Genomic DNA, 20,627 nt, shown 5'->3' on the forward strand with positions numbered 1-20,627 from the left:
ACTTTCTGGGTAGGGCCGTCGTCATCCAGCACTGTCTCCACGTGTCGCATTCGACAATCCTCGAGATATCTATTCCCATTCCCGTCTTACAAAAGCACTTGCATAGCTCTGTGTGTTTCTGCTCTGTCCGTCCTGTCACAGAGATCTTCTGACAGGTTCCACGCGCGCAGGCACCCGTCTCGAATCTTTCGTCCTCGCTGAGCTCTCCAAACTTCGAACCGCAGACCCCCCCTGTTCAGGCCCAACCACCACCATTTTCTCTAGGCTCGCACAATCGCATCGTACATCCACACGCCCCAATGGCGCCCCTGATCCCCTCGGCCGAGATCCGGCTCTCCTACCCTCTCTACGCCCTCGATTTCGACCCTCAAGATGCCAACAGACTGGTCGTTGGTGGCGGAGGAGGGGCAGGCGGAACGGGAGTAGGAAACCAGATCAGCGTCCTCGACACGTCGACAAAGGAAGCCCTTCAGGTCGTCTCCGAAATCGAACTCAGTCGCGCGGAAGACAGCGTCAACACTATTGCCGTGGGCCCGCGCAAGAAGAATTCAGTTCCGGTGTATGCTGGCATCAACTCGAGCGAGGATGACATCAAGAAGGGGAAGAATGAACACTTTAGGGTATTCTCTGCCGATCTACCGTCAAAGACCAAGGATGCTGCTGGAGGACCAAAGATCACCGAGGTGTCGAGGTCTTCGTTCTTCACAACAAAAGATACCGAGGCTTATCAGAGGGTTTTGAGGATATCACAGCCGTACGAGGGGGTGAAGCAGATTGGAGCTGCCGCGACGGGTGTCTACCGGGCTGCGAAGGACCCGCAAATTGCCATCTTTGATATTCCCTCTGCGAGCGGAAACAACACGGCGCCAAAGTTGAGGGGGAACCTGGAGTTGGTCAAGGAGGCGATGGACTTGGACATCATCCAGATCAGCGGCGACGGACACCAGCTTGTCTACTGCGATGACTACGACATCCACACGCTTGACATCAGCAACAAGGGTGACTCCAAAGACTTGCACACCGTCTGGACCATGCCACACGACGAGTCAATGGGTGCCAAAGCCCGGCCTTCCTTCAGGTCGATCCGTTACCTCACGCCCACCTTTGTCCTCTGCGTCGCCAACCTTCCCCAAGCAGGCGGTTCCGTCCTCCAGGGCTTCCGCCTCCCCAACCCAGCCGACGTTGGCAAGGAGGGAAAAGAAGGAAAAGCCCGCCTCGCGCTCTCGGTTCACCTCCCCAAAAACGTCCGCCGCGGCACCGGTCTGGCGGTCCGCAACCTTTCCCCTCCCGCAAGCCCCTCCCAAGAACAGGGCGACGCCCAGTTTGTCATCGCCGTCACGGGACAGGATAGCTCCATCACCCTCTACACCCTTGAACACCAGGCTCTCGCCGGTTTGACGCTGATTGCCAACTGCCACATCATCACCACCCTCAAAGAAGTCCACCCCGGTCCGATCTCTGGCCTGGCCTTTTCGACCTTTGTGCCCCCAGCATCGGGCTCAAAGGTGCCCGCTACGGTTAAGCTAGCGTCGATTGGCTCGCTGGGGAACACGTGCGTGGTTCACACCATCCCGCTCAAGAAGCTGCCCTCGTCTACTACGGTCTCTTCTAGTGTGAAGTCGCTCGTGCCAGCGAGGTATGTTGTCGCACTAAAGTCGCACGGCCCAGGACACAAGGGGTTCTTGTCGTTTATTGCCATCTCTGCCATTGTCATTGCTTTGTTGGCGCAGGCGCTGATGGAGATTAATGGCCTTGCGCCGCCGTATTTGGGGACGAAGAATGTTGTTCCTGCGAGCTGGCAGGCGCCTTATATGAAGGGTTTGCGGGAGGAGCAGGCGAGGCTTAAAAAGGAAGGGGGGGGGCAGTTGGCGGATATTTTGGGGCAGCCTAGGGAGGGGGTGCCGAGGGTGGTGATTAAGCAGCAGGGGGAGTGGGATTCGGCCATGGCGGAGGGGGCCGGGGCGGTGAAGATGGTGCTCAAGCAGGAGGAGGGGAGTGGGGAGGTGAAGATGGTGGAGGAGGAGAAGTTGGGGGAAGGGGAAAAGGGGAAAGAATGGGAGGAGCTGCCGGTGGAGCAGCAGGAGTTGTGGAAGAAGGCGCTCAAGAAGGCGGGGCATTGGGGGGAGGATGTAGGGGAGGCAGTCTTTAAGGGGGTGTTGTTTGGGGAGATTGGGGGGTTGGTGGGGGCTTTTGTTAGGGGGTAGGGACTTTGATGATTGATTTGCCTGGATGGGTAGAGAGCTGAGGAGGAAGTGGAGAGAGTGGGAGAGTGAGGTTGAGTATAGAGCAGACGATTGAAACACCAGAGCTGAAGATGAAGGGGGAAGAGCTGAGGAGTTATAACGGGAGGCTGAGATGAGTTCTAATGTTGGGAGCGGGATCAATGCCTCAATGTATGTGATATGAAGAGAAGGCAAACAGCAGTGGTATGGAAAAAGAGTACATTCAATAGGGGTTTTTCTCTCTTTGTGGAATGGGGGATACATATCCCGTCATCCGTAGTTGTTACATCACCTTACCTGCTCTATTCACTACTTGCTCAACAAGCTCCTTCAAAGGTTCCTCGTATTCTTCTTCCTGTCAGCCTGGATGGCATGCTAGTGTACGATTGATGCACCTGACTTTTTGCTGATATCATCGTCAAGGTCGTTGTTTGGAAATTGAGCAAGTTCAAAATGGAGTGCGAGTACGTGCTTTGGGATTTAACAACATACCAAACCACGCAGGCTCATGTTGCTGTGATAGAGCGTGTGACATACAGTGAATCCTGTTCTTCTTGGTATCTGCCCCTTCCGGTATTCCCGCTCCATCATCGTGAAGCTTTGGCAGAGGCCCGAATGTAACAACTTGCACCCATAACAATTCCCATTGACAACGCCATAAAATGCCCAAACGCTACCCTGCTGACCCCTGCCCAAAGCAGTGCGCTTTGCAAATACCGCCATGCACAGCGTATACATCTCAATAAACCAGTCCTCCATAATCCTCTATCCATATTTCCACCTGTAGTTCACTCGTCCATAAAACCAACCCCCCTCTCAAACAAAAACATCCACCTCCACTAGACCTCCAGCCCTCCTCAGATTATAAATCAGCAAGACAGCCTGGTCCCATTCCTCCGACGTGGTAATCATCCTCCTCCCATACGGCGTCTGTATCCACATGTGCGGTCTTCTATACTGCGCTTGCTCAAACGACGCCATCAGCCCGTCAAAGGCACCTTCTAATATTATCGAGTCGGTGTGCTTGAACTCAAAGGGGGTGTCGACCAGGTCGCTGCTATCGGCTCCATCTTTGACAAAGACGCGGTAGGTGAGCTTGGCGTTGGGCGGGATCTCAACCTCATATATATCCGGATCCTGAAGCCCGGCCAGGGCTTGGGCCCGCTTGCGCTTTTTGTTGATGGTCACCTCACTCACCAGAGAGGCAAAGAAAGACTGGCCGTTTTGCGGTGGAATTTCTGGCTCGGGTGGTGCTGTTTCGAGGACCTGGCGAATCGGGATAGGAGATGATTCTCCTGTAGGTGGAGAGGGGAGCTGGGCTGAGCGCTGAGCTCTCTGCGCTGATACAGCGAGGTCGGCACTGTCCCACAAGGTCTGCATTGCAGGAGCCCGTTGGTCCGGGGGAGTGCACGGTCGCGAGGTGGTAGGAGTGGTATCAAACTGGCACTCTGTCTCCGGGGTGCTGACTTGTGGTTGATCAACCGAAGGTGTGGTTGTCCGCGATGTGTCGTCCCTCTTCCGGCGTGCGAGGCTATTTTGCTGAGTGATTCTGGATTTGAGGTTGTCCTGAACGCGGTAGACAAACATGGCGAAGTAGAACAGAAGGGTTGTCGAGTCCTCGGGCCAAAACAGAGTTCTGGTTCTGGCACTTGCATTCGCATTCCCAGCACCAAACCAACGTGCTCCCCAGCCTTCTTTCGCCAGTATCTGGTATGCCAGCTTCACCACAAACATCTTGGTGTGTGCGCCGTTATGCCTTTTCTCACATCTTATGCGTTGAATGACTTCGGCAAGCTGCTCGGCCTCAAGATACTGGTGCAGGTCCTTCTTCAAGTACTTGCCTTCACCCACGGGCAGCTCAAGCAGACTGTAGAGCTCTTCGTATTTCTGGTTTCGTCCTGGACCACAGTTAGCATTTGGCAAAGGTAGAATTACAGGACGAAGTGATAGACTTACTGAGGGTGATGTATTCCCAGATTTTAGCAAGCTGGGTTTCCTCGTCCATGCGGCGCGGCAGCTTGACCATGCTGTTTGCTGCAGTGGTCGAATAGCGAAGGCCGTGAATCTGTTGAATAGAAATGACAGAAAATTCTTGCATATTCTCCCCATAGGATGTTGGGATCATCTGATGGACATCTTCCGGCGCATCTGTAGGGGCATTAACATGCTGATCTTGATTTAGACCCGCCCAGTTGACCTCCGAGAGCTTCTGGAGTTCGGCCTGCCAGTCTGCATCCGTGGCCAGGTCCACGTGAGCGTCGCTGAGCAGGAACTCGAGCTCTCCTGATACCGCAGCTCCGGTACTAGGAAGGTCATTGTGAGGATATCGGGTGCTACTAACCACGAGGCCACCTGAAGTGTGTCCATCTTGGAGCGATAAAGGGGCACCAAGAGGATCAGGGACAACGGGCAAAGTGAGCTGAGAAACAGGCTCTTCTTGTACCCTTGGCAGAGTGAGCTCGCATCGGGGCTCTGATGAAGTCGCCGGTGGTGACGAGGATGGCTGTAGTTGGATGGCGGGGTCCGAGGTGACTTCTTCGAATAAAAGTGAAGAGAGGTCCGTCTCGGGATCAAGGCCGTCGCCGAAAAGCGAATCCAAGTCGTTGTCGCTATCTCCAATGTCGGAGAGAGGTTGAGATTCAAATTGCTGGGCCATTTTGACGAGTTTTGGCCGTTTGCTGCACGATGAGCGAAGCAGCTGGGAAAGCAAGCAGCAGTTGAATGAAAATATTGACCTTCAACTTTGAGGACCAGTCGCGCTCCAGATCTTTCTTGCAAGCGCGTCCTCAATTAAGCTCCGATAAGCTGATAAGAACCCTCGGCCCAGTCACCCTAACCTTGTTTCCACCCCAACCGAGCAACTGATGGTTCCTTCCTTCCATTTTGATCAAGAGAAATGATTGTTGCACTGGTAATTTCCTGGGAATGTGAGGATCAAAACATTACTTTTCCAGACTCTTTGAAATATTCACTTGCAGGGCAACAAGACGGCACATCTGGCTATGAGACCGACATTGTTTACTTCCTCCCTACTTTTCTCCGCCACCATGCATTGACATCTGCTATTTCGCATCTTGAAAATAATACAGAAACTCTGAGCTCGGGATACTACAGTTACGTTACCAGTGATTTTCACATCATTTATCACCAATTGCTTGCGATCTCGTTTCCGAGGGACGGCTCGACTTGCTCGGCACCAGAAACCACACCCTGTCTGCACGATGTTATTCCGTTTGAACACAGCCAATATTGCCAGAGAAGTGAAACCGATGAGCGTTCCTCGGAAAATCTTTCTCATATTGCGATATTATATTCGGCCAGCCGAGATGAACCGCCAAAACTCATCTCGTCCTTTTGAATGTGTCTTCCCTCACCACACTGGCCACATTGGCTGCCGTTCAACTTGGTCGGCCGGTGAAGTTCACCGTTAAATCCAATAAATCCACAAGATAAGCGAGCCGTTGGTTACCATCCTCGTTCTCCCCAGCCAAAAGTCCTTCAACTGACACGGTGACCGGACGATTTCCGGAAGCTGCCCAGGCCAGCCACAGAGCAGGTCACCTGCCATTGCTTCTTCGGCTACAAGTTGACAAGCTAGGATGACCTATCACCATGAATAACCGGTGATGAGCTTCAACTGTCCAGTCACACACCCTCTCGGCGCCGCGAATGGCCGTCCGCCTGACTCACCGACCTCTCTCAGCAGGGGACATCATGATTTGCTCAGAACCTTGTCAGGTCTCGCCCCAGATTCGCCCTGCGTAGGCAGCATCTTGACCCCAGTACTTTGTGTTCTGTTCCAGTAGTGCTCATCGACATCTCCGTTGGTAGGCCGCGAGATGGCAAGATAGGCCAAGTGCTAGCCAGCATCCTTCCAACAGGATCACCCCACCCGTCTCGATGGTGCTTCGGAATGGTGCAATAACCACAGACATTCTTTTGTCCTACTGGACACTGATAGAAGACACGGCATCTCGCATGTATCTCGCCCACAGCTTCCACACGCTATGTTCAACCTGCCCCTTCGCCGGCCAATCGTCCACTGAACGCTCGCTAGACATTCGCTGTAACTCGTCGAACTCGTTATTGCCATGAGTAAGGGCCGGATCTAGGTTACCTTGAACTTGCAGGACACATGCCAGCGGCATCTCTGCCACTGGTTGATGTTGAACGGGGAAGCCGTTCCCTCCCGCCCGCTCTGTCTGACAGTGGCCATGTAGTATTCCCACTCCCCCGGGGCCACTAGTCTCGAGAATATTGTAACTGGGCATGTCACTATCATGTACCGTGCCGTCAAATATTAGACTGCTTGAGCTGGATGCTACGGAGGCCTGTCGTTTCTTTATGGACTGCCCCCCGAGTCTCAGCCCCCCCCACCCCGCAGGTATTTACGGAGTGTTGACCACACCGTCACTGGCGGCAGACTGGCCTCACAGAGTACGGGAGGCTGGACTAGAGGTCATATTCTGCGATACAAGCTCTGATTTGCTCTGGCGAATGGTCCATGGGCATGATTCCACAAATTTCCGCAGGCTTGCCTTCGCACGCCCCCCGGCTGGAGTTGCTACCTTGACCCCAACTTCACGCACCTTTTCAGCGCACAGCAGTGTCAGTCTAACAAGGTAGTATACGGTTACCCGGGGTGTTGTATCCCATATTAGGCCAGTAGGAAGTCGAGATTCTCAGCAAACGAAGCAGCTTGATGGATCAGCGGAACGGCGCCTATCTGTGAAAAATCAAGCGCTCTTGGAAACGGTGACCAGAAGCACGCCAACGGTTCACCGGGCAGAACTCCGTCAGCTCTTATGAGCGTCAGCGACCATCAACGAGCAGCTTGATGGGCATCATTTGCTGGTGATCATTGCGTAATATCAGAACGGGTTACCTGCTGAGATTGAATCTTGCGCAAGAAACCAAGGCAAGAAGCGGAGTCTTAGTTGCTTGTCACGCACATCACGGTCAAGAAGACGATCAGTCTGACACACTTTGATGAGCGATAGTGATATCTGACAGCATCTCCGTTGCGACGGTATTCTTTACACTTGCTGGTCAAGTATTGATTGTATCCAGCGTTTTTGCTGACACACCTGCGGCTCTGGCAGTACGTGACTCTGACCATCAGGAAGAGAATACATCTGGGAACCTCCAGACAAGACTGGAATGCGGCTGTAAAACATCTTGTAGTATATCTGAGAGCGGGAATCCGAAGGTACTCTCGCAGCTTGTTTGCAACGGCCAGCATGTGTCGATGACAACAACTTGGCTGAGCAGATCCAATCTGAGTGAAGCCATCATCAACACACGCGATTCTAGCACAGTCAGTCTCCCCCATTCCACCCTTGACAGCAGTACAACAACAAAAGCATTGTCAATAATGGAACCAAGTTGTGAACAATAATTGTGCCACCGCATCTTCCCTCTTTCTATTTATGCTTCTACTTTTTCTGCTACAATCTCTCCTTGCTGCAATGATGAACACGCTTCCACACGGAACTGGTGGAGTTTCTCTACCTTCCCCAAGTATTTCTCTCAGCTTTTGCTCAAATGTGCACATCTGGGCATCAAAGAAACGACAACAACCATCCCGCTCGGGCCCAGGGAAAAACAATGAACCAAGCTAGCCACGTAGTCCTATTTTTTATACTCTAGTTTTTTCTCGCTACCTGCTATTTTTGCAGTTTGGTTATACTAGGTATCCCCGCTAGGAAAAGGTTGGATGGTGGAAACGAGTTGTGATGCCGGACAGGAAGGGCCGGTTTGGACGATATGGGGAGTTTTGGTTGGGATGTTCTGCTCAGGTGTTTATACGCTCTTTGAGGGGTCATGTTGATACCAGCAGATACCCTTGAACACATGACCATATATGTCTATCTACAACGTTTGCCGCCCGGTCTATCAACCCGCAGTCTACATCCCCCATCTACCGCCTCTAGTATCTACCTAGGTACCTTGCAACCAACCCCCCCTACAGCATCTACTCCAAAGAGAGAGAAGTATCTACAACCTAAACAAATCATGCCCCAACCCCCTGACCCCAACGTCAACCCTAAACAACGCCCCCCCATTGACCTTGCTCTCCTCCCCCTCAGCAGCACCGTCATCCCCAGCAGTAGTAATGAACAACTCCTCGCCCACAAACTCCACACAGGTGATGTTTCTGGTAGGCAACCTCACCTCCCCAATCAACTTCCCCTCCGGGCTCAGCTTCAAAACGCGGGACTCGCCATAGACGGCATGCCAGATGTTACCTTCAACATCAACCCTAAACCCGTCAGGTTCACCGCTCCCGACGTGCTGGTAAAAGATGCGCTTGTTGGAGAGGGTGACGACTGAAGAAGGGGAGGGGGAGGGGTCGTAATCCCAAGCCAGGACCTCGCGCGCGTTGGAGTGGGTAAAGTACATTGTCCTCTGGTCGGGGGACCAGCCGACAGAGTTTGGGATTGTGAGGGAGGTGAGGGCGAGTTGCGGGGGGGAGGTTTGGGTGAAGCGGAGGAGGGAGCCTAAAACTGGTTAGTGCTTGGATGGAAAGAGAGTATTGGGGGAAAGTAAGTAAGTGGAGAGGCAAAACTAATTGCCCAACTAAGAATGGTAAGGTAAAGAAAGGGTATTGCCCCCTCAGGCGCCGGGACGGCTCGAGAGAGAGCCGCAGGAGGAAAACCACATGGCAAGGAACTTCCGAACCCGACCTGATGGGTTTAGTTTGAGCAGTTTGCTGTACATACATGCATTGCGCATATGCAGTAGTCAACGGCCCCGGCAGGCGGCGACTCCGAGCCGCTTGCCGCGAAGGGAGAGTGGGCAGGTTATTCCTCACTTGAGGAAGAACTATGACGACGGCTGCTGCTGCTGATGACGATGATGTGTCCATCCTGTCCTTTGTCCTCTTTCCCTGGTATTCTCTTCGATTCCCCCATCCGATCGACGCGGCAACAACGTTGAAGTCTCCCCAACCCGGGTCTGCCACGTGTACGACCGACGCTTCATGTAACTGGTCCCGGAGTCCCTGCTTGGGGAGAGGGTTTGGGTTAGGGGACCAGAACCGTCGTTGATGGACCAATTCAGGGGTATCATCATGGGGATGCCATTGGGGAAGTAAACGACAAAGCAAGAAAGCAATCAAGAAAAAAACCCTTACCCTCAGGCCGGAAATCCCCCTTCCCAAAATCAGTCATGCTCCCCATCCAGAACCTCCCCTGGGGATCGACCGCCCCGTCATTGCTCCTGATCCTATCCACGCCCTCCCCCTCCATCTTGGAGATGTACTCATACTCCCCCGTCTTCCTGTCCAGGACCGCGAGCCCCTGCTTGGCTCCAATCAGGATCTTGTCCTTGGGGTCGACGCCCGCAATGTCAGCGGTGACGGTGACGGGCTCATCGAAAGAAAGGGTGACGAGATCGGCGGGGTCGTTGATGGAGACGGTATGAAGCTTCTTGTTCTTGATGTCGACGAAGCGGACGGTTTGGGTGGCGGGTTCGTAGTAGGGTCCTTCGCCGAGGCCGCAGTGGAGGTTAAGGTAGGGGGTTTTTACCTCCCAGACTTGGAATTCGGAGGACATTGCGGCGGTGGGGGGTGTGAGATATGGTTTTTTTTTTTTTTTGTAAGGTGAGAGGTGAGTTTGAGAATGTGAGGCAATCACCGACAGCTGAATGAGCTATGGTGGAGTCGTTCGCTGGCGGAGTGTACTCACGACGTCACCACTAGCCCTGAGAGTGTGTAAAGTAGGTAGCTGTGAAAGGATGGCAACCACAACACACTCCGGGTTGGAAAGGGTGTGTCTGATCCCGAATGTGAGGTTCAATGGTCGACAAAGCCTTCCTTCAGCGATTACCGAGAAGCAAGATACAGCAGTTGAGACGACGTGGGCCGCGGGTAAAAAGGACATTAACCAAACGATTGGAGCATATGTGTCAATTGGCAAAATATATACTTCTCCCCCTCCTACGAGCCAAGTATCACAGTCACATACAATCTCTATAGCCATCGACTTTTATCATGGCCGTTGTTCCCGTCTGGCGGAGTCGGCGTGCCGGAGAGGTTCTCTCGGACGTGCACTCGCCGTTGAAATGCTGCCGGAAGACGGCCCTCAGATCCGCTACGGCCCTCTCTGGCTGCAGACACGAGCTCACAGCCGAGAAGGTCGAGGGAAAGAGGGAAAGAGGCGGGGAGGGGAGAAAATAGCCGAACAACAAGAAACAGAGCTTTTGTTTCCGATATGCAACTGAGGTACAGATAGGTAGAATAGGTAGAATAGGTGTGTGGTGCAGAGCCTCGATGGGTTTTGGGTAGCACAGGTGGCACGGGAACCGGGAACCGACAGCATGGATCACAACCTGGCGCGCCAGCCTTTTTTCCTCCCGAACTTCATCCCGATTCATCATTGAAGAAGCATGTTGTTGCTGCACACAGCACGGATTAGTAAAGGCGACTATTTACCCCTTGTAGCACCTCAGTGGGAAAATTGCCCGAGGGGGTGACGTTGAAGCCCGAGGTGATGCCCTATTTCTTGCGCAAGCAAGCAAGCTGATACGACAAATGTGAGAGGGATAATAAAAAGAAAAGAAAAACGCAGGAGTTCCAACAGCCCGGTTGCTGCCATCAAATCTCTCATTCACATGATGAGACCGGCGAGAAGAAAAGGATTTGTTGCGCAGTTGTCATCATCGGTCCTGGATTGAGGTGGGTGGTGAGCCCCCATGCCCCCCCGCGTGTGGGTGCGCCCAAAATCAACAAGATTGGGACCCAATGCGCAAATGGGTTTGGGCTGACGAGCAACGTGTCTGTCGAACTGAAATGAGATGGCGTGAAGCTGTGCTTCAGAGTTGTGTTTTCTGACAGTTGAGTGTCTCGGGTGGTCCCTTTTTTGTATGCTCGGTCAGGTTGATTAACCTAGGTGCCACTATCTAGAGGGCAAGCCGGGTAGTCCATGGTGTTGTGTCCTGCAGATAAAGTGCAAGCTGCAAGGCCGCAAGACACATGATCGACAGGTGCTGCAGGCTGGCCGCCCCTCGGTCCCAAAGAGGCATGCCACCGCTACCAAAAATGCTCCCCAAGAACTGGCCAGCTGCCCACTCAACAGGGAACGGAGATGTGACAAGTCATCTAGGCTCATGTATCGTGAGCTGGCAGCGCAGAAGGATGCCGGCAAAGTGGGTTGTAGAAGAGCATCATGGTCTTCGGCGCTTAAGCTTCGCACAGACGCTGCGGTTGCGCTGCCTTTTTTTCACCGTCTCTTTCGGAAGAATGGCAATTGCCGTATCCCGTTTTAGGAAGCCGGAGATTTGAGACGTGTTTTCGTTGAACACAACGTTGGTGTTGCATCAATGAGGAAGAGCGACGTTTTCGTGACCGGCCGTCCAATTTCCATCATCATCTGAAAGAAAAGAGGCACAACATAACCCCGCAAAATTATTAGTGTTGCAAGGTCCCGGTCCCCACGCGCTTCTCTGCATGCCATCTGCACATCTTCTCGACGACCAGAAGCGATATTTTATCAGGCCAACGATAATGTTCGGCTGCCAGCCGAATGTATTTTCGACAACCCTCATCTCCCGCCCTGTTTCTGCTGGCCTGATGACGATGGCGATCCACCTCACAGACGGGAGCGGCTGACGATGACCACGGTCCTGACGGGAATGTCTCAAATAATCTCATCAGCTTGTGAGACACCTCTTCGTCTTCCTGAAGCAGGATTATCTTGAACTGAGACCTCTCCCATCGACTTCACACAGTACGTAATGCCACCACCCATCATCATGAAAATGTCTCATTGCACTTCCGATATTATTCCTCAGTCACCAGTGTTCCTTCTTTCCACGGTTACCACCGGTTAGAACACACGCCTGACGTGTTCTTCCAATCCTACATTTCGTCACGTCACATCTACGAGGTGGGTGTGAGATTGCCAATCTTGGAGCCGACGTCGAAGTCTTCCAGGGCCCATGCCGTGGTGACCTGTTGCCTTCACCAGTCTCGGTTCGCCTCAGGGAGCAAGCACATCTACGATACTTCGTGGCGTCGTGGTAATCAATGTGGCCAACAAATGTCGCGATGGAGAAGTCTCCGGCAACCATCATCAATGGTACCAGTACCCGCCCCGTGTTGGGGCGGCCAACCTACCCTTTCACTACCTCGATGGCCTTTAACCCTTGTGAGGCTAGTGGGAGGTGATCAGGGACAGGGCAAATCTGCACGACAGACGAAGCGAGACCGGATATGCATGCCCTATTCCGCAAGCAGGCATAGCACTGACGTCGATGCAGCACTCTCCCACCCACTGGTCGCATGGGAAGGTCGCAGAAACCGTCGTTAGAAGCCTCACAAGAAAAACGAACATGACGATGGCATCGCCGCCGGTTTGCTGGCATTGTCCAGCCCTAAGAAGACGAACCGGGATTCTTACTCGCCCTGCCTCGGCCTCATGGGATTTCTGCGCGTGCGTTGTGGGCTGCATTTCTGCAGGAAAGCCCAAGGTCTCTGGCACCAGTAAAACTCGGAATTGCTCAGGCATCAATGCGAGATGCAGGAGTCTCTGGATGGGGGAGCAGAGTCTTCGCTGACGTCCTGCATGCCCAGTTTTCAGGGGTCTCGAGGATGGCTTGCAGTATACACACATGCTTAAGAGTCTGTTGTATACCTATCGAACCGGTCAACTCGGTCCCTATATAGCCAGTGTGTTCGGTAGGTTCGGTACCAGGCCAGCGTGTATAAAGAGCCGGCAGGACCTGCTACCAGAGGATTTGGTTGCCGCGTGTCAACCGTGTCAACCCAGTTGGAGAAAAGACTGGCCTGACGTTGGAAGCATTGGAAAAGTTCCGACTGTGCCGCCCGCCTCATGCCCAATGGCTTGGGTGCTTGACTTCCAATCATCTGAAGTTCCCTGGAGATTGACAAGATGGCGTCGATCGTCGACGTTCGCAGGAAGATTTGCTCGCCTTGACAAAGCTCTGCTCTGCCACACCGGGATATTTATCAAAAAGATTACCGGTGATGCTGGCAGCAATATATCTGAGCGGGGCTTGGCGAACCACCCAATGATGCAACCCACTTGGCGGGGAAATTCCCCAATGGTTCTTGTAATAATAAACAGCATGTGCAATTTTTATTTTTTTGAATATTTCGCGCCTTTCCCGCCGGCCACCTGGTCCTGAACTGTTGAATGTGAATGTGTGCCCGAATGGATCTCCCGTGTCAGTCATGACATGACAACATCGCGAACATGCTGGAAAGGTCTTTCTGTTAAACTATAGCGCCACGGGGCCACGGGGACCGCGAAGTCGTCTGTGAGTATGAGCTGGCAGGTGGACATGGTGGACATGGCAGATGAGAATCCAGTCAGGACCCGCATCGGACCAAGATCCGGTACCACGCTGCAACGACAAGGGCAAGCTGTCTCCATGATGGACAGCGCTGGCTGGCGGCGGTGACAGCAAGAACCAAGCTAGGGCGGTGACGTTTCCAGACATACTTGGGGGGGCTACGGGGCCTAGCGCAATGGCCGTTCCGCCTTCCGCGAGAAGAAGATGGTCTGGCGGGAAGGCGCTATTCCCAATTGTGCCCGTCATCGCCAGCGTCCCTACCCTTTTCACTCCGCATTCAAGAGAATTGGGTTCACTAGTTTGCGCAAATAAAGTGGACACCTCGCGGTGAGCATTTCATCCATGACAGGACCAGGAGCATTCACCGTTTTCCATTCATCATACGGTAGTAGTGTATCAATCAAAACGGTCTCTCCCGCGGCACACACACACCTTCACACACACACCTTCCAATCCTTCCACCGAGCTTCCAGAAACACTTTTTGTTGCTTTCCAGCTTGGCCGTCCAAGCTCTCCGGGCTGTCCTTGTCTTCACTCTCCAACAGCTGCCCGAAAGGGAAGACCTCACCGCACTGGAGCCAGCACAGTACGCTACATACGGACAAGTCCGCAAAACAAGACATTGCAAGCCGCCACTCGGCGCACTTTTTTACTGAACGCCTGAACCGGCATCACGAGCCTGACGGCGAACTCCCCGGAAGTCCGTTTTCTTGATTTTTGATTGTCGATTCCGGGGTGCCGGTCAGCTTCCAATCGCATGCTCAGCTTCGTATTACGCCTGTAATTACTAACAGGCCGTTTCATTACACGCAGGACACAGGAACAGACAGAAGAAAACGTTTCCCTCCCGAGCTCTCCCAGACATGATAATTCAGCGGATATCCGTCTCGGGGCTATTCTGGGGTCTCATTTCACAGCGGTGATGGACCTAGTGTAAATGGCATCAGAGGGATCTGACCCGCTGCGCCTGCGCCTTCGAATGACGGGCATCTCGGCTCCGCTAGCCAAGTTGCGCTCCCGCCCGCTGCGCCTAAACTCGCTCAGTATCCAGTGTCCACGCTTGCCAGCTCACTCACTTCCCGTCAGCTTCTGACCAAAGACCTCGATCACGATGTGGGCATTGGCCACTTTTCTATGCAAGCCCGAGCTCCAACATGTCACACACTAGTTGCATAATGAAGAGAAGCACACGCCATATCAAGCACGGCTTTATATACCCATCTCACCACCATCAGCAGACCCTCATGCCTTAGCCACCAACAACTGAGTCTACCACACACCCCCTTAGGAGCTTGGTCTCCTTCCTGCGGTCAGTGAGGCCATTTGAGAGACAGTCACAGTACTAGCAGCAGTTAAGCGCCAGGTGTGCAGGTTGTCGACCCAACCGCAGACGGTGAGCATCTGAGGATCTGCCAGAGGTCTCAGAACCAGCATCGTGGCGGGCTTGGTCAGTGGGTGATCTCGCCGCCATGTGTTGACTAGTTAGCACTTATACCACGCAGACTGCTCCTCCTGCCATCTTGGGCATAACAAAGAGCTTCCTACCGGGGAGAATCTGCACACATTTAAAACGACCACCGCTTCATCGGATTGCTCGTCAAGGTCCAAACTGGACGTTCTCCGGCCCACATTATGGCGCGCTTTATAGCTGCCAAGAATTGAGAAGAAAAAAACGTTGGCTCAGAACGGAAACCGCTTTGGAACTAGCCCTGGAGGAGTGGATTACAGGGCTTATACTGCCGCTCATGCGAGCCACCCATCCAGCTGCTCGGGGCCAGTTCCTCGGGTCGCTAGGGGTGCGGGAGTCACGCAAGTGAAGAGTGTCTTGCTTGTCTTCCCGCCCGCGTTGAAGACCGTTGCCAGCGCCCATCATTTCTTTTTGCCTCGTTCAACATGAAAAAAGAAAGAGACGAGAAAGACTGTCCGGCAGCCAACCATTCCAGAAGGAGTCGTTGTCGAAGCCCCGTTGTGGCCCTAGCAGACGGGCAAGCATTTACGCATTCTGCAGTTCCACGCCCCCCCTCCCCGGCTTCCATGGCCAGTGGTAACTGGACCCCGGTACCTGTCCAGGGCACTACTGACACCTCCACTGCCCAAAGGACCCAACTACTCGTTCGTGCTGAAGTCAAGGGTCAGCATCCTAGCTCATACACTACCTACTAGGTACACTGGTACCTACACTGTTCCTTGACCGATAAGAGGGGGAGTGGGTAAGAAAACGACATGGGCCTTACACCTGGGGGTTTAAAGGTTGGTGCGTGGCAACCGCAAGAGCCTGCTATCTTTGTCATTTCCAACCTGGACGCTCTCAATATCTTCTTGTCCCAAGTCTTCAACCTTTGGTCTCGGGACAGTAACGGAAAAGTGGCCCCGAAAGAGTACGCTGAGACGGGGCTTTGATATCAGTAACACTATTGCCGCCGTTCGGAAGACACGATAACTACTGGGCTGCTCTCTCAGTCCACTCCCCCGAGCTCCTCGATACCCACCACAGAGACACCACAGGTCCCCTCTTTGTTGTAAAATTGCGAGGCAACGACGGGAAGGCCTTGGCTGTGCTGTGGGATTGTCCATTCAGACGACAAATCACCTTAGCGCAAACTCTGGGGTCCCTCACTTCGACCACTCAACTGCGAAGAGCATCCGTACGGAGGAGATATTAAGTAGTGGCTCGCCCCGCTGGGTCACCCGCAGCCCGTTCTGCTTGAAACGTATGTGTGTCTCTGCATTCGCTACCTGATATATTCGGCAAAGATCCCATCCCATCCCGTACTCCACGACGGCTGTACCCTTTCCTGTCCGAGGTATCCTGCAGCGTGGCTTCCATCAAACCTGGTGCTGGCACGCAACCGCCTGACGCAGGCCAACGCATAGAGGAGGTCGTGGGCCTTTGAACACGCACTTGCATCTACCTTGGCGTCATTGCTCCGCTGCCGCTCTCCAGTACGGCCCAGTGTCGTCCTACAGCTCCGCCAGCAGAGGACGTGGTTCGGAATCCGCTCTCTCAGCGCCTTACACACCTTGTGTGACATAAAGGGACATCGTGAGAGCACCTCCCGGGACCCCAAACCTTCCATCCTTGACAGTGGAACAGCCGGCTTATAGCTGTTTCAACACGAATCCGTCAGTCTGGCGATCACGGCGCCGATTCACCAGCGGTGGGCCCAAGAACCAGCACCCCGCTGGTCTGGTGCGGACACCTCGCTGCTGTTCACGACAGCCGCCCAGGACCACCGAAGGAGGGGAGCCCAAGGTACTGGCCTTGACCAAGGACTGGTCCTCCCGGTGCCCGACAGCAGTTACAGGCGTCAATGTCACGGTCTTCAAGGCCTCAAAAGCGAAGGGGAACAGACCTCGATGTCGCAGGGGGGGCCAGCACCTCCCCCTTCTTCTCGTCCTTCTTCGCAATCGCCAGCGACAGACACCACCTCTCCACAACACCGACAACAACATCTCGGTCAACAAGATGCTCCCAGAACACAGTCGTCCCATAAACCCAGCGGAGCAACGGTAGTCGAAGGAAACGAAAGAGGCTGGCAGCCAGGAAACCGACCCTCTGGCGTACACAACATCCTTAATCCCGCAGGCTCACAACCTGCTCCTGCCGAAGGCAGCCCCCAACCAACAATGGGGCCAACTCCTCAATATGGGACAACACAGGGCTCGCCTTCACGTCCTTATACCATCCCAGGACAGAGTGGGGCTTCCACACCAAGGGCAACTCACGCGCAGACACGTCCGACAGCATCTCCGGCCGGTGGTTCCTCTTCGGCCGAGAGGGGCTCACCTTCATCTGTCCATCCCTATCCTTTTACTGCGAGACGGATACTAACCCCAAAGTCCCCGAGAGTTGCAAGCCTTAGCAGGGCTGCTCTGCGAACAGTCGAACCCCAGCTCGCAAATTTACCGGCCCCTACTCCGAGAACTTCGTCTCAGACAAATGACCTTTCCATGCTCATCGGTCCTCCGTTGGGAGCTCCGTCGCCATACCCCGGCTCCCACGCCCCCACGCGGCCGACCTCTGGGCTTTCTCGATCACTCTCACAACCCAGTCTGAGCCACGGCCACCCAATGGCACACCCCCGTGAACTAGCACACCCAGCTCCCCTCAAACGTGAACACAGCGGGCAGCCAGTCTTTCCAGGCTCACCATATGGGACACCGACCATGTCAAGCAGGGGACTGCCGGCATCCAATCCTCATGGTGATGGGCGATGGGGGCCAGGGCCCATGGGCACACTTCCGCCAGCAGGCTCAGCAACTCGAAGCTTGCAGATTTCGGAAGGCCAGACTCTATTAACAATCACACCGAGGCATGGAGAGGAGATTGTGGTTCCGGTGGACGTTCACCAAGCGTCGAAGCAGGCGGATGAGAAGAGACAACGAAACGCGGGGGCTTCAGCGAGATTCAGACAGCGCAAGAAGGAGAGGGAGAGAGAACAGCAACAGGGGCTACAAAAGTTGGAGTCGAGAAACCGGGAGTTGGAAAGGAAGGCGGATGAGCTGGAGAAGCGGTGCCAGGAGCTACAAATTGAGCGTGACCACTACAGAAATGACCGAAATCGTCTGCGAGATATCGTTGCCCGAACGGCTGGTATCAGCGAGTGGGCGGAAGGACCGCCGAGCCCGTCTACGTCAAGAGTCCCAGCACCCTATCCAACGGCAGGAGATAGCAGGTCACATACACCACACCAACAGCCGATGCCAGTATCGCACGCGCACTCACAGTCACACTCTCACCCATACCCTCACCCTCACCCTGCTGCTCACCCTCTTCAACATCCCCACCCACATCCTCATGTGCGCCCGAGCGCCTACGGGGAACCATCTATGCTCGAGCCGCCCCTGAGAAGGCGAAGAACAGATTCCGAACCTCAGATGCCCACATCATCCTTTGCCCTGTCCACACCGACCACCCTGCCACCCATCGCTGGTGCTTCTGCGTTTGGAATCCCACCGTCTCCCCATATTACACCACCCCCGGGACCTTCACGACTACCCCCTCTTCGATTCGAGCCCCAGCCGGGAGGAACTTCCTCGACGACACCATCACCTGCCCCCAGCGGCCCTCCCTCTCTGCCACCGACGCTTCCCCCGTCCCTCCCCCCTCAACCGATCACACCATACCCGCCTCAATACCACCGAAAGAGCTCGTACGAAACCGCCGGTTGGGCTACCGAGCCACGACCTTCTGAGGGAGGACCGAGGTGAATAACGCATACGACAGAACATACTACACATATCGAATCATTTACACCCAATACCTTATAATACCCCCTTCCACCACATACATTTCCTTTGTTTTTATTGGGCATCATACTAGAGGATCAAAACAAATTGCCACGGGCGACCAGGGCGAGGCCAGACGGACCACAGTTTCTTGTTTAGGGCGGGAGGAGAAAGAAAATTCAAAAGATGTTTTTGGCTTTGTTTTTCTAACTGTCGTTTGTTTCTTTTGTCTTTTTGCTAGCATTTTGGAAGCGCGGGGTTTCTTGATGGGTTGTTTTTGGGTTTTGGGTTTTCTATTATCAAACTTGTTGTAATACCCACCACACAGCATATAGCATTCCTTTTTTTTCTGTCTGTATAATTTTTTTTTGTTGAATATCAAGTTTCTAATCATCATAACACCACCACCTGCACATATTCAGCCTTTTGTTCAGTTATGTACAATCCTTTTTTTTTTTCTGTTTTTTAGATATCTTCGCGGAGAGAGGAGGTACGGTGGGAGGAGGAATAATTGTCTTTTTGGGCTACTATGCCAATGAAAGCTTAGCTGGGGAGGATTGGGTGGGTTTTCTCTTTTATGGACACACGGGCGTTGGATTAGGAAAAGTTGGAGCAGCAGCAGAAAGTGTGCGTGTGTTCCTGCAAGAAGTTTCACCGATTGGACAATGTTTTCTCCTTGGTTTCTTGCCTCTGATTTGTCTGCTTTAATCTTGACAAGTTCGGTTCAAAGAGGAGGAGGCTGGGAGGGGGGGAGAGCAAGGTTTCAGGGGAGCAGCCGGCGAGCATATTCGATACCAAGATTGTTTTTATCATTGTTGTTCAAGTTCTATTCGTTGAATACCCGACAGGATACAAAGTCAACAGACGGCCGAGGTAGGAGGTTGGGCGGGGGCTACGGGCAGCGGTAGAATGCAAACTGCATGTGTATATGTATGTTTACATACTGCATGCCTGTCTGTGAGGGGGAGGAGGCTGGAGCTGTATCCAATGGGGATATATAATAGGGTAGTAGCACGCGACTGGCAAGAAGCTGTGGTTTGCTGTTCGGCCGTGATCTCTCAAAGCTGCAGCTGCGAGATAGAACTTTGAGAAGCAAAGCTACTGTTACAGTACATGTACATATATTTGGTACATTGCATACATTATTGTATATCTAGTTGCAACCGCCAGCAAGTAAATCAAGAATGTCCAAAGGATCAGAACAGCCACAAAGCTAGTTACATGCCTAATTAGGTAGGGTCAAAGTGCGGAAATAATAAAACGTCAAGGTTGACCGGTGGTCTACACATCAAACTGTGGCTTAAGAGTTGCTGTTGTCCATGCATTCAGACGCCAGATGATAAAATCCCGATTACCGCGCTTAAATGATTCGACATAGGCGCCGTTTTATGCTCCCCTTTCCCCCACCACACCCACCTTCACACGAATCCAACATGCATGTTTTGGGCGAGCGCGGGTGATGGAGGGTGGTGTTGCAGTTTCGCCAGGCTGCAGAAAGTGCAGAAAAAAAAATGTAGGTATTGTATGTGTGAGGATGAATTGTGCTGCTGCTGCTGCAACACCAGAGTTACGTTGACTTTTCACCCATCCACAGACACACACAAACTGCTGAGCCGCAGCCTCGTTCTGCTGCAACATATGCAAGAAGGCTTGCCTCGCCTTGTCAAACCGTTGTCCCCCCCATCCCCCCGATTTACCCTTTTCAGCATCATGCTGTGTTGCAACACACACCTATGTGACAACCCACCCCCGCCTTGGGCCTCCCCCATAACACCTCCTCCTCCAAAAAGATGGTGTGTAAGAAACCGTCTGGTCGGGCGAGGTGAGGAAGGGAAGACCGGGCAAAACCAGGTTGGGGTG

General features: G+C 53.4%; 5 protein-coding genes across 5 annotated transcripts; 3 read left to right on the top strand and 2 right to left on the bottom strand.

Moving 5' to 3' along the window:
- Positions 1-299: 299 nt before the first annotated feature.
- QC764_701920 (uncharacterized protein) lies at positions 300-2,204 on the top strand (the record flags this gene model as incomplete). The annotated part of the gene is made up of 1 exon (XM_062949855.1): positions 300-2,204. The coding sequence occupies one exon, from the start codon at positions 300-302 to the stop codon at positions 2,202-2,204; it is 1,905 nt and encodes a 634-aa protein (XP_062796107.1).
- A 478-nt stretch (positions 2,205-2,682) lies between these two features.
- Positions 2,683-5,123, bottom strand: QC764_701910 (uncharacterized protein). The gene is made up of 2 exons (XM_062949854.1): positions 4,179-5,123; positions 2,683-4,120 (listed from the first exon to the last, which is right to left on the bottom strand). The coding sequence occupies exons 1-2, from the start codon at positions 4,876-4,878 to the stop codon at positions 3,039-3,041; spliced, it is 1,782 nt and encodes a 593-aa protein (XP_062796108.1). The 5' UTR covers positions 4,879-5,123; the 3' UTR covers positions 2,683-3,038.
- Positions 5,124-7,830: 2,707 nt separating this feature from the next.
- CGR1_2 (rRNA-processing protein cgr1) lies at positions 7,831-10,098 on the bottom strand. Its single transcript, XM_062949853.1, has 2 exons — positions 9,358-10,098; positions 7,831-8,722 (listed from the first exon to the last, which is right to left on the bottom strand). The coding sequence occupies exons 1-2, from the start codon at positions 9,776-9,778 to the stop codon at positions 8,220-8,222; spliced, it is 924 nt and encodes a 307-aa protein (XP_062796109.1). The 5' UTR covers positions 9,779-10,098; the 3' UTR covers positions 7,831-8,219.
- A 4,594-nt stretch (positions 10,099-14,692) lies between these two features.
- On the top strand, positions 14,693-15,661 carry QC764_0112910 (uncharacterized protein; the record flags this gene model as incomplete). Its single annotated transcript, XM_062941187.1, has 4 exons — positions 14,693-14,705; positions 14,891-14,931; positions 15,041-15,334; positions 15,638-15,661. The coding sequence occupies 4 exons, from the start codon at positions 14,693-14,695 to the stop codon at positions 15,659-15,661; spliced, it is 372 nt and encodes a 123-aa protein (XP_062796110.1).
- A 1,234-nt stretch (positions 15,662-16,895) lies between these two features.
- Positions 16,896-18,749, top strand: QC764_701890 (uncharacterized protein; the record flags this gene model as incomplete). Its single annotated transcript, XM_062949852.1, has 1 exon — positions 16,896-18,749. The coding sequence occupies one exon, from the start codon at positions 16,896-16,898 to the stop codon at positions 18,747-18,749; it is 1,854 nt and encodes a 617-aa protein (XP_062796111.1).
- Between the last annotated feature and the right edge of the window lie 1,878 nt (positions 18,750-20,627).

Source organism: Podospora pseudoanserina (assembly GCF_035222485.1).
Source record: "Podospora pseudoanserina strain CBS 124.78 chromosome 7 map unlocalized CBS124.78p_7.2, whole genome shotgun sequence".
Classification (NCBI taxonomy): domain Eukaryota; kingdom Fungi; phylum Ascomycota; class Sordariomycetes; order Sordariales; family Podosporaceae; genus Podospora; species Podospora pseudoanserina.

Excerpts from the sequence above, each read along its gene's own strand:
- QC764_701910 (XM_062949854.1), bottom strand. The coding sequence starts at position 4,878 with ATGGCCCAGCAATTTGAATCTCAACCTCTCTCCGACATTGGAGATAGC. Across the intron at positions 4,121-4,178 it reads CTGGGAATACATCACCCTCA|GACGAAACCAGAAATACGAA; the intron begins GTAAGTCTATCA and ends ACTGTGGTCCAG.
- CGR1_2 (XM_062949853.1), bottom strand. The coding sequence starts at position 9,778 with ATGTCCTCCGAATTCCAAGTCTGGGAGGTAAAAACCCCCTACCTTAAC. Across the intron at positions 8,723-9,357 it reads GGGGGATTTCCGGCCTGAGG|GCTCCCTCCTCCGCTTCACC; the intron begins GTAAGGGTTTTT and ends AACCAGTTTTAG.